The 14,109-nt window shown below is 25.2% G+C and overlaps 1 protein-coding gene across 2 annotated transcripts; it reads right to left on the reverse strand.

Annotated features, from left to right (window-relative positions):
* Window positions 1–336: 336 nt before the first annotated feature.
* On the reverse strand, window positions 337–13,770 carry LOC112691769 (piwi-like protein Ago3). 2 transcript variants are annotated; one of them, XM_025566162.1, is made up of 18 exons: window positions 13,484–13,770; window positions 8,192–8,409; window positions 7,875–7,975; window positions 7,321–7,479; window positions 6,401–6,596; window positions 6,139–6,335; window positions 5,963–6,076; window positions 5,143–5,314; window positions 4,917–5,033; window positions 4,692–4,854; window positions 4,355–4,536; window positions 3,961–4,251; window positions 3,775–3,891; window positions 2,798–2,995; window positions 2,533–2,718; window positions 2,234–2,341; window positions 2,008–2,148; window positions 337–517 (listed from the first exon to the last, which is right to left on the reverse strand). In XM_025566162.1, exons 2-18 carry the CDS (start codon window positions 8,405–8,407, stop codon window positions 431–433), a joined length of 2,745 nt encoding a protein of 914 aa, XP_025421947.1. In that variant the 5' UTR covers window positions 8,408–8,409; window positions 13,484–13,770; the 3' UTR covers window positions 337–430. The 2 variants fall into 2 exon arrangements, with proteins under 2 accessions (XP_025421947.1, XP_025421948.1); XM_025566163.1 differs by lacking the exon at window positions 13,484–13,770 and adding an exon at window positions 8,861–9,011.
* Between the last annotated feature and the right edge of the window lie 339 nt (window positions 13,771–14,109).

The raw sequence follows: 14,109 nt of genomic DNA on the forward strand, positions 1-14,109 counted from the left end.
ACTAAATAATACAAAAAATGGATACAAGATCAAAAATTGAATTTTACAAAAAAATTATTATTTCATGAATTAATAGGACACATCAAATTTTATCATTGGGAACATATTGGAACATATTGTATAAATATATTACATACTATATATATTTAACAAAAAATTATCTCATCAAAAATGTAGTTATTAGATTGTTTAATAAATCTAAAAATAATATAAAAAACATATCTTGTATTAATTTTTTTTTTTTTTATTTTGCTTAGTAAATTATTTAAATCTTATTGTTATATAATTTAAAGTATTTTTAGTATGAAAAAAAAGTTAATCAATAAAAAAGGTCACAATTCAATAGATTTAATTATTTCTATGTAGTGGAAACTAATAGACTGGATGAAAAAAAAAGCTTTCTGGGCCAATTTTAAGCACATGTATAATTTTATAAGAAAAAAAGTGTATTGTTCAATTTTTCGTTAGGCTGTTGTCTTACATTTTGTCCAATTAGATATGCCAGTTTATGTGCATACTAGAAAAAAAAATACAATTAATTAATTATCATATGATATGCAAACAAATAATATATATTACACGAGCTACATTAAAGAATACCACACGTCTAATATGTTGCAATATTATAGATCATAATTAGAGCTCAAATATTTATGCATTCAAAAGGACTATGTACGTAATTATGCACTAAAAAATAACCAAATATGCGATCAAAATATGCAGAATTAAATTTGTTATACTCATATATAAAAATTAATTATAATATAATAAATTTATTAATTCATTTCTATTAGTTGATATTTTATATTTTTCTTAATAATATAAACTAATTTACACTATAAGCATTACACTGTGATACAATGGTTTTTATAATTTGATCAAACTTGAATCTAAAAATATTCAAGACCAAAAACTATTATACGGATCAATATTTTTTATTATCTACTCATTGATTTAAATTTTTTTTAAACACATCGAAAATGAACAGAAAGTTGCATTTAATTATTAAAATCCCAAAAATACACCTTTAAAATATAAAACCATAAAATATATAAAAATAGTACTATTTAATTCAGTAGAACAAGAATTAAATTTTTATCCACATTCGCATTAAATCAATAGAAACAAATATACAATTCCATAAACATGCGAGCTCTAGTCATAATTAGAAACACCACAATATGCGTAATGATTTTCATTATTAATTTAAATATGATTTTTATAATTATATCCTAATTTATTTAAAACTATAGTTCAATGTTAATTTAATACAATTTTGTGTTATTGAAATAATATTAACTTTATAGCAAAAATAATATTGTTTTTTAATTCTTTTTATAATTTGACAATATCTGGATCAATCCATTCCAAATATTTTATTAATTAAGTAAAAAGCCATACATTAAATATAAACAGAGAATATCTTAAATTGAGAAATAGTTTTTAAATTTTGGTTATAAATATATATATATATATAAATAACATACAATATTAATTCACATAATTATTATTAGAAGAAATTAGTGGTTATATTTTTTTTTAGTATAGTAATAAAACTACTTATTGAAATCAATTGGTGTGATATCCTATAGTTCTGAGTTTCTTAATCTGGGTCACTAACTTATTATTTAGGATTGCGTATGATTTTAAATTTAAATTTTGACAAAATGATTTTATATCAACAGCAATAACCAAGCCATTTAAGAACCTTAATTTAAAAATATATTTTTAGAATAAAATATTTGATTTTCTTTAGTTAAAAATAATTATAATATATGTATTTTATGTACACAGTATAATGAGCAATGTATAGTACTTATAGTATTAATTATTAATAATAATTTAGGCGAACATATGAAAAAGTAGCTAAAAATTGAAATTTAAAAAGGGGGCCTCGGTTAAAAAGTTGAGAAACACTGCTTTAATTTAAAGTATATATTTATGCAACAAATTTTTAAGCAGAAAATTAAATACTATATATATAAAAAAAATTGACTTCATAATTACTTGGACAGGAGCAGGGACTTTAATTGTGCCAGTCCAATTGTAGTACATATGACATAACTTGTATGATAGCCTTTGAATATTTTCCGGTTTCAAATTACATCCATTTTTTAAAACTATGTAATGAGTGGGATTAACAGTTCCCTAAAACCCCAAAAATTATTGCATAAATAACAATTAAAAAGTACACATTCCAACTTTATTCAAGATGACTAAATTAGAAACCAACCTGACGCACATGTTGAGAAACCAAATAAAAATCGAAGAAATTTCTTCTGGTTACTGTATTGTCAATCACAGTTCCAGGGCTCGGGTTTGAATATTTTTTATCTATGTACTAGAACAAAAAATATTATAGTATTCAGTAAATTGAAAAATATTTAAGTAATAGCGAATACAATTATAGAATCGTATGAAGCATTTATTATAAATTTTAATACTTTTATAACAATTAAAACAATTAATTTCTAGATTAAAATCATAAAATATCAACAATGAAAATTGATTTTAACTGAAGGTATGCCTAACCTGAAAAACTCTTGTATTAATGCGCTTTTGAACAATTATACATGTAACCATCGGATTGTAGAATTCAGGATAAGTTTTAAAAGATTCTTGTAAATCGTGCAATTCAACTTCTTCAACATGTTTTAAGTCTCCATCTGATACACCATCTCTATATATAATAATCTTTTCTGGGAGAACTCCATTTTTCTAAAACAAATATGTAGATTATTTTAAGAATAAACCTTATTTTTTAAAACACATTGTAAAACAATTATTAAGAACTAACTTTTTTAAATTGAATCACAACTTTATGGAAAGCTTCTTGAATACACTTCATGAGTTCTTGATGAGTACTCTTTTGCATTCCTGCAACTGAATACCATTCAGTAAATGTTCGATCCATTGACGCAACAAATCCAACAACACTACTCATCTGTTTGCTTTTTTCATGATAAACATCTATTCCAACAATCATAGTATTTTTCTGTAAGAAAATCCAAAATTACAAAATTGTTATAAAGATCAAATTAATAAATTAAAACTTTTTGGTAATTTATAGTTATTAATAATTAATGAATATAAGTAATAGAAAAAACAATTGTTCAATTGTCCTTTTCAACTTTTGTCCACAAATATATTACAGGGAATGGAAAATAATTTCCAATGAAATATAATTCTTAAACATAGCTTAACGTTTACAATATTCATCAATTTTATATGATGGTCACAACTATAATAAATCAGTGTTTAATTTATTGATATTAACAATTAATCAAATATTTATGATGAAATTACATGTTATTGAATCAACTTATAACCAAAAATTAAAATAATAAAAAAAAATAATATTATTACAAATTGTTACAAAATTATAATTATAATTATTTAATACTGGTTAATAGTATACTTGTAATAAACATATTCAATAGCAGAAAACAAAGTATGTATAGTTTTTATCTTTAACATTAACAATAATATTTTTGTTTTCATTTTTTATTAAATTAAATGTATACATAAAACATTTCCAAAAATACATACTAAGAAACTTGCATTGACAATGTTTTTTTAATTTTTTTTTTTATTTTTAAGAATCACAAATCTATAAAAAACAAAATTATTATTTAATAAAGCAAAATTTTTTTCATTCTAATTCATAAAAGGTTACCATGGTTAAATTATACATTGTACTTTGTTGATACAACAAATATTTTAATAAAACTGATTGAAAAAAAAAATATTGTGGATTTGATATTTAATACATACTAATGGAATATCTATAGCCCAACATGCTCCTCCCAATTTACAATTTATTTGTAAAGCAATTTTCTGGGTAATAGACTGTAATCTATCAGGTCTAGATAATGTTCTAGAAACTATGACCTGAAAGTATATAAATAAATAATATAATATAAATAAAAATTAATTCAATTAAGTTATTTTTTTTATTACTTGAGATGGTATTCCCATGTCACTACAACAAATACGTTTCACAGCATTATACCTATCTTCCCGTTGATTAGGAAAGATTATAACTACCAACTGTAAATCACAGCTGTTTCTTATTGTATTATTAATCGTGCTAACAAAAACTTCTGGATTAGTTCCATGAATTTGAATAGGTCTGGGTGCATTAATTTCCATACCCAAAGGACGTCCAGATAATGCTAACTGTTTGCAAAATGATTTTGCAGTTGGTTCATCTCTTGGGTTAAACAAAATAGCCCAGTTTGTTAAATTAACCTAAAAAAAAGTTAACAAAATAACAAAAATTGATTTAACATTTTTACAAAAAATATGATCATAATTATTGTAATTATATCTAAAAATAAAATAATTTACTTACTGCAACAAACATGGCATTTTTGGCCATGTCTATTCCCCAATCCATATTTGGTCCAACTTGTTTTCTGATACTGTTCCCTAATAATATAGTTTCTCGTTTATATACAGGACCTTCCAATATTACAGGGTTTGGACGCATCAAAACACCCCAATCTAAGAATTTTTTTCTGGCACATTCGTTTTCTAAACATTCATAATTATTTATAATTAAAGTTATATTTGTGCTAGACAAAATATACAAATCAAATGACCATATAATCTTATAAAACTTCAATTTTTTACAATTAAATTTTATAGTTATATAAAATAATTATATTTAATGAAATTTATTTCTGTACCATTTATACGATTAACAAAATCAATAATTGCTTGTTGTCTCAATTCAGGCGAAATCAAAGTATGAGTTTGAAGAGCCTTCATCAACTTAAAATCAGATTTCATCGATTCTGTCAGTCCAGTTAAATTACAAAGTTCAGGAACTAAGCAACAAATATCAGAATCCTGAAAAATTATTAATTTTTTTATAATTTGAGTAATGGTAATTAATATATTTGATTACAAACCTTAGGTGCATTTTTACTACAAATATCCTTTTTTTTTGCTTTTGTTATAAGCAATGGCTGATTTAAATTTTTTATTTCAATAGCGTACATTTTTTTGTAATAATCTACATATGATATCTAAAAGATAATGTAAAAATAAGAAAAAATATAGTACAATACATTTCTTCAAAAACAGATATTAATTTTAATTAAATCTATTAATATTTTGCTTTAAAGAAAATTTTACTTCATTTCCATTTTGATTAAATGTGGATAAAGGTGACACTGAAAAGTCAATATCGTCAATTCTGTATGTCTTATGATTGTAATGCGTTATCACTGTAGTACCACATAATACAGCCATTATTTCTTGTTTAGTATCTTTACCATTATTTTTAGCAGCTATCCCAATATCCGTCCTGTAATATTTTTCATTTTTTAAAATATTATTCTATAAGATAATATATTTATTAAGTATTGTAAATAAATTCCAATTTCAAAGCAACATTTTATTATTTAATATATTGAAGAATTTATTAACTGAATTATCAAAACAATTATTTTAATTTAAAAATCATATATAACATTAAATATTTAGGTTTCCTATAAAGACCATTAAGAAATTTAATTTTTCTTAATTATTTTGTATGTTGTTCATCTATAAATGATATATATACTCTATTCAACTTAAGAGTACAACATCCATCGTATGAAAACTGATCACGTCTGTGCATGCTAACCCTACTTCCAGCTGAAATTTGAAGAAAAAATTAAACATAGCATAAAATAAAATAAATTATAATTTACATGACAGCTGAAGATAATGATAACATACGACCATAGAAAGATTGGTAACAACACACAATAATTAAAATTGAATAGGAAAAATTATTGTCGAACAATTCATTTTAGGTGGTCGAGTAACAAACAGCCATTAGTCATGCATGCACTAACTTGTATACTCTTAAGTTATATAGGGTATAGACTATATTTATTAAAAACTCATAGTTTATATAACTATTAATATTAATATTTTATACAAAACCACAAATATTGATAGTATTTACATTATTTGGAGAACAGTATGAACACGCAAAACTCGATGTGAAACTTCGCAACACATATAAAGACCGTTTTCAAACTCATCAATTGAGGTTATATATCCTGGCCAAACTTCAAGTCTACAAAAAATTATTTAAATTATTTATTATATTTAGTAAAATAATTTTTGTTATTGTCTGACTGGAATTCGGGAATTAGTATCCTTTTGTTTTTGTCATAACAACTTCTGCCAAATTCAACTAAGCCCAATGATTTCATTATTGAACGAAGACAAACATTATAAAAATGTAAGCATTCCCGTAAAGAATTTTTGCGTTTAAACATTATTGTTATTGTCACATCAGATTCATCTCTTAATTTTCCCACCAAATGTGTTACCTAAACAAAAAATGTTTATATATTTATAATATAATAAAAATAAAAATAATTTATAAAATAATTACATCTTGTGGCAACTTTGTTGGAACGTAAAGCAATGTCCCATCAAATGTTTTAACTGGATACATTTCTCTGTGTTGATTTAACAAAAAAAACCTTGCGGATTTAACATCAACTGGAGGATTAAAATCAACTCTATACTCGTAAATACCTTTGTTTTCTTCCAAATTTATTTTAATGTAATTGGATGATAATTGATTCCTAAGTAAACACAAAAAATATCAAATGATTTAATCAAAATAATATAAAAACTGATAATTAATGATTATCAAAAATGCAATAACATATATAAACAGAAAATTTAAAAATAGTGTATTTTTAAAATGGTACAAATTATATATCATGTTTGTTTATAAATAAGGTAAAATTAAAATAACAAAAAATAAAGTTAGATGAGAGATATACTAATCATGCAACTAGATAAGAACATTTCAACAACTTTTTATTAATTATTACGATTATAACAATGATTATATAAACTAAAAATAATAATTTAATTAATTTTTGAGGGTAAAATTTAAATTTTCAGAATTAGTTTTTCATTATTAATAAGTATGAAAAAAAATGATAAATCATTCTCAGTAAAAAACTGATTGAAGTATAAAATATGGTATTGAATAAAAAGTATACTATATTTAACATTTATATTATATTATATATATATATTATATTAATAATGTATATGCTTCATAATATAAATTAAATTATAATAATAATTATATAAGTGATAAATGGTCATTTAATATTATTTATTGAAATTTTTGCTGTAATAGTCAAAGCAAGATCATACAGTATATTCTACATTGAATACAATATACACTATTTAAAAAGTTTAAATAATAAATCATAGTTAACTAACAGTTTAATTATGTTCTTTGTAGACTTAAAAATTTAAACACAATAAAAATTAAATTTATTATCTTACATGTGGTAAGAATCTTTATCAGACTTCTTCAAGACTCTACACACAACTGGAGATTTTTCTTCTATTGGTGAATCAATGCATACATCTTGTTGCTGTTCAGGTAATTTAGGTATCTCGGGATTACTACATACTGGTGTGACTAATGTATGCACTGGACTTCTGAGAATAATGAAAACAAATAATATTAATTTTAATTCACTAATTAAATCATTATTTTAAACATTATTCAATTATTTATTAACATATAATGAATAGGTACACATTAATTAAATATCTGCTTTAAAAAAAAATTAAGAAAAACCGAATAAAATCAAATACTATTTATCAAAAATGTGGACATTTATAAGCATATGTTTAAATACTGCTATTACTAATTTATAATAATTATATCCTAAAAAAGTTTAGATAATATAAAAGAATATATTAGAAGTTGTATTATCTTTTAATCAAGGCTTATAAAATAATTTACAATAGAAAGTATATTAATAAGTTATGTTTTATCATTTATTTTTCCAGCATAAATTTACAATTAGTAAACGTAATAGGATACTCACCTAGGGTCTTCTAAATTCTTTAAATTCAAATTTGAAAACGTTGATGCAATATTTTCGCTTGAGCTTGAGCAATCTGGTTTTGATAAACGAGCAAATAATGCCTGTATTTTAAATTAATTTGAATCAAATAAAAAATATTTTTTTTTTTTTTTATAGGTAATAAAATATAATCCAAATCATGAATAATATATTATTATATTGAAAAAAAATAACTAATTATTTTTAAGTGTTTACTCATTGAAAAAATGGACTTTGTAATTTAATTTTACATAAAAATAAAAGAAAATTTTAACTAAATTATCTACAAAAATTATTACCCGTCTTCCTCGAACTTGAGGTGGTCCACTGAACAGGGTTGGAATATTTGTTATTGGAGCAGACACTTTTGAAACACAACTATCAGGTGATTTTGATGATTCCTCTAAATTTGATCGTTCTTCCGGTATTTGTGGTGGTATTTCTGGTTTTGGTACTTCTTCGGAATTTTTGGCAATTTGAGCCAAACGGCTTTTTAAAAAACCTCGACCTGTCATTCCTAGGAAATAATTTAAAATTAACTAAAATGGCAAGAAAAAAATATACATATTATGATTAATTTTAAATTTAAACCTTAAAATTCATAGAATTTAAATAAAATAAATATTTGAATAAATTTAATAACTAAAAATATATTTGTTATTACTGAAAATATAATTTAAATTAATTGTTTATTATTTATACACAACAATAAAATAAAGAATTGTATCAAATAATTATTTCTTGACTAAAATAGGTGATGACCATAGCTTACATGAAAGGTTCATAGATAATTCAAACAATATAAATTTTAGAAAGGTAATAAGAATAATGTAAACTAATGACAAAATAAATGTAATTTATTTATTATATTTATTATAGATATAATAATTTTAAACTTATTAAATGTAAATTATAAAATAGATATTAATTGAAAAATGAATTATTATTAACATGAATTAATACAATACCTTGGCATTCTTTAGTTTTATTATTTTATTATTTTTATTATTTTATTTTAAAATGTTTTTTGATTTTTTTTTTTAACAAAATGTGCATTAAAAAGGTTTTCAAACTTAATGACCATTAAATTCAAATTATTAAGAATTTTGCCTAAGATTTTTTTGTCATTATATTTTAGATTATCACTTTAGCCTTATCAATACCAAAATATAAGTATTATCTATATACTTATTTTTATCAGATATTTTATAGCACTGTTTTCCAAAAACATAAGTATTTAATTAGAAATGTACTCACACAAAAATAAAATTAATTTAGAACTTAGCATTAACTATATAATTGATCAGACCTCACATTTATCTTCAAAAAATCAAATGCAAATCAATATTGAATGCACAATTAAAATATTACAAAAAAAAATATTTGTAGTATGCTATTGAACAGTTAGATTTGCGTATTTAAAAGAAAATTGTTTGTATGTCATTGTATTTTTACAAAAATTTTTAAGTAAATCAAACAATTAAATATAATAGTAAAACAATGATGTTTATTTATAACAGGTAGTTTCTTCACTCAATGGCTGGATATGTCTGAATTTGTAACCTTTATAAACTCTTCTGAATCATATTTTTTTAAGTTCTAATCGTTGTTTATTTATTTTTTTGTTAACTGCTTAATCTCATTGTATTTCTTTAGGGTTCGGAAAAAAACAGTTTATTCCATTTTAAACAAAGTAATTTTTCCTTTTTTTTAAATTATTTTAAACGTATTTTAAACATTTAAATTCTTGTTTAAAAAAAGTAAAAAATTGTTATAATTTACATTTTAAGGACAATGGAAAATTGCATATAGAGCAAAAATATTGTATGTTATTATGTCGTATTGTTTATTTTCGAAGTTGGTTATACTGTTAGAGATATTGAGAGAATCTATATAATCAACACTAGAAAATAGTATTCAATACTTCACAAACATGTATATGTAATTTAAATTAATAATTACTCAATTAGGTACTTTAAGTACTATAATTAGTTTGAATGTTGACAATTACTTGCAATTAAATTTTTGTTTATAATTTATAGTGTTAAACTTGTATATAGTTTGTTATTTGTGCTATCAAATTTATTTTATTGGCAATAAAGCAATCATTTTTTTAAAAACTAAATGAACATGAGTCAAGGTTGTAATTTAGATAGTGTTTGGCAACATTTTTCTCGAAAAATATTAGATGGTATAGCTTCAACATAAAATTTAAAATGAAACAGAGCTATATGTAAGTACTACAAAAATGATTTTTATATTTATATTTATTTATTAATAGGCGGAGGTTAGAACTAAGGGAACCCTAAGGGTGGAGAGAGTAGAACCTATACAACAGTTTCACAGTATACAATTTACAATTTAAATAATTAATACAAATAACACACCAAATTTTACTAATCTTGATAAATGGCGCTCTCATTGACCAACCTCATCATGCGGTGTAAAAGATTATTTCTCCCATAATTTGTTATGTGTACAGGAACTACAATAGGAACGTGATGTCTAGTAATGTGAAAAAGAACTTTGAAATTAAGCGAAGATAGGAGTGACGGAGCATCAATACGACCGTCTATCAGTTTATTCATAAACTCTATGTTAGCATTAATTCTCCTGTCTGCTAGTGAGATAAGACAGAGTTCCCGCATTACTAATGATTAGTCATGGGGAGGATGATTTATTTTTAATATATAACCTACACAAGATAAGAATCTTCTCTGAATATGTTCTAATTGACAGGAGTCTGTTACTATATAAGGATCCCATAAGACATATGCATATTCTATAAGGGATCAGACCAAAGATGAAATTTAAAGATTTCAGTAAAGACGAATTCTTTTGATGTACTTATTATGAATCCAAGCGTTTTAATAGCTTTGCAACATATCGTTTCTATATAGGAGTGAAATTTAAGATTTACAATAAAAATAACACCCAAGACTTTCTTACTACCGACAGAGTTTACACTAAAACCGTTGATTGTGTACGTATAATTAATAGAGGAGTGGCGTTTTAAAAATGACATACAATGACATTTATTTACATTAAAACTGAAGACCAACACTATTACACCACGAAACCAGGTTGTTAAGATCATTCTGGAGCGCAGAGCAGTCAGATAAATTTTCAATTTTACTAAAAAGTTTTACGTCATTGGCAAACATGAGTAACTCACAGTTTTTGAGAACCCCTTTTATGCCATTTATATATAGCGAAAACAATACCGAGAATAAATGTCCTCCCTGAAGAACTCTGGAAGAGACATTAGAAATAGAAGATTTGCAGCCGAATACTTTAACCCATTGAACTCTATCTGCCAGATAGGATTTGAACCAAGATAGAAATGGTTCACCAAACCCAGATTTGTATAGGGTCTCAATTAGGCATCCATGGTCAAAGGCTTTAGCAAAATCTGTATAAATAACATCAATTTGAATGTGCTTTTCAACAGCCTCCAAAACATAATTGTTAAAGGCCATTAAATTCATAGTGGCCGAGCAACCAGGACTGCTCATCGATTAGAATTGAGTTAACAGGCAATTGAATACTTCTCAGTACTAATTGTTCAAATAGTTTAGATATTGTTGCTTTTGTGGCTAATATCTAGAAGAAGTTTATTATGAGGTTTATTTTTTGTACTTAAGGAATTAAAGGTTTTTTTTTTAAATTGTTATTATTATCTAACAAAAGTTATTAAGTTAAAAATTATTATTATTAGTATGCTTATTATTTTATTTTAATACTTAATACTTTTAAAGTTATTACTCAAGTTAAAAATATATTGATTCTATTTTACTTTTTGAGTTTTTGATAATTATAATGTTAATTGTTATTTATTATGTACCTAATTATAATGTTGTCAAGACTTACTAAAGAAATTAAAGAAGACTGAAATAATGCAATTGTATTTTAATATTTTAGAAAGTAATTAATTATTAATTAATTTTATTAGTAAGTTTTTTTTTCAATTAATAGGTATCAATAAAATTTAATTTATTTTATTAAAGGTTACAAATAAAATAATCTTGGAAATTACAATTAATTACCCACTTGTATCATGAAAATAAAAATAAATAATAAAAATAATAATTTAAATTGAAACTTTAATAATAGATGTTATGAGAAATAAATCATATCGGTTTGTTCAATTTTTTCTTTGTAAATTAACTAACATTTATGTCTAATTTAAGTTAATTAACCCTTCAAAATTAAATTTAAATGATTTAAAAATGTCTGCAATTGATAATGTTTTAATTGGGGTTATAATTGAAACTAATTCATCATTTAATAAATTTTGGTTCTAGAGCTATAGTAAAAAGGACCAAATTGACTTAAAAAATATCTGTCTATCCAAATCTGTTATTAAAAGTATTACTATTTAAAAAAAATCCAAGCTATGTTGTGCATTCGCACAATAAGAGTAAAAAATTTGAAAACCATTGAAAAATGTCTAATTAGGCATTTCCTGTCTCTTCCCGAAAACTGCATATCAATCCAATGTCACTTGACAGGATTATTTAGTGTTACCTTTAAAAAAAATCACACTGTATAGTCCATAAATCGCTCATTAAATTAATATTATTTATCATCTTTAATCAACTTAAAATATACTGTTTACTCATACAATTTTTCATTAATTTTGGAAAGTACTACTAACAAGTTTTAGTAAAAAGTATTTTAATTTAATACCCTGTTATAGAATATATATAAAAAGGGGCCATATGCAAATACAAATTTCAATATTCATAATCAAAAGAGAATATAACAGTTCTGTTCATATAAAAGAAGGCTGTAAAGGCACTGACACATTATTTTTCCTTTAAACTGGACATTTTCATGTAACAGCAATGCCTAAATTGATATCTTAACATGATTAAAAAGTTACAATAATATTTTTCTATTAGATCTGGATGGTTAATTGGAGGGAGAAGCATGCCTCTAGACAAAAACTGGTATATTCTCTTTTGTAATAGAGTAATAAGTCAAAATATAAAGACTAAATAAACAATATTTTAAATATTTCCTGGGCATCAGTAAAAAAATCTCAACTTTATAAATAAGAAAACGTATACACTGTCGTGGTAGACCATGTCTGTCATGGTAGACCATACCAACTACCAATATCAATGAGTCAGTGAAAACACAAAACCAATATCGTATACAAACGAAGAAGTGATATAACGTAGAAAAAAGAACACCGAAAGCCATTGAGAAAATAAATAGTACTATGATAATATTTGTAAAAATTAATTTACTGCATTTGACTAAAACACGAACAACAATTAAGTTAGACCCATCAAATGTCGTTCCCAGATAGTGTTCTCATAGTTCAGCGATTTTCATACCACGTGTTATCGAAACGAATAACGAAAGAAATTACGAGAAAAATGGCCTACGATTCCTACGTCAGTCACGGTTATATCGGCGGCCGTCCGTACAGGGCGGAAATCGGCGACCGGGACACCGTACGCGCATGCCGCTACGAGTGTGCACCGACGCCTGGAAACGTTGTTGGCAAGAGATGCTATGGGTTTCGCAGTTTCACCTATTCGAAATTTCAATATATTCGATATGATACGTTTTCCACTTACTGAAGGCCTGCGGTGCGTCGTTGACAAGTTGCTGCGGCGGCGGGTGGAGCTACAAAGATAACGTGGATGGAAGGTTAGGGTCGCGGATTCCAGCGGAGCAGCTGCGGTGTCGACGACGATTGACGGTCGCGACGGAATGTTCGAACGAATGACGTAGAAAAAAAAAGAAAAAAAAAGAAAGAAGAGAAAAAAAAAGGACAAAACTGTGTGGAAATGAAACGTACGGGGGCAAAACTAGGTAATGCGACCGAACGAGTCAAGGCACAACACGAAAATGCAGGGTGAAAGGTGGTGAGCGGGCCGGCGCCGGGAAACGATGACGTATGACGCGGTGGTGAGTGGTGGGGAACGAATCACGTGACCACGCGCTGATCGTATGGAAGGAAAACGTTCGTTGCCCGACAGACATTTTTTTTTTTTCCGAATGTTTCCGTTATCGGCACCGGTACAGAGTGTGTCACATCCCGCCGATGCCTAATCTTTGTCGTCCGACCCAAGTGATGGGAAACAAATCAGGTGATTCAAAAACCTCTCGTGGTCAATACGTAATAGTTTCTTTCAACCGATCTCAATACCGAGAGAACGGCTCTCGATAACGTTCAAAATGATCGAGACCAATCGATTAA

This window comes from Sipha flava, unplaced genomic scaffold, assembly GCF_003268045.1.
Source record: "Sipha flava isolate LNK unplaced genomic scaffold, YSA_version1 66_pilon_pilon, whole genome shotgun sequence".
Classification (NCBI taxonomy): domain Eukaryota; kingdom Metazoa; phylum Arthropoda; class Insecta; order Hemiptera; family Aphididae; genus Sipha; species Sipha flava.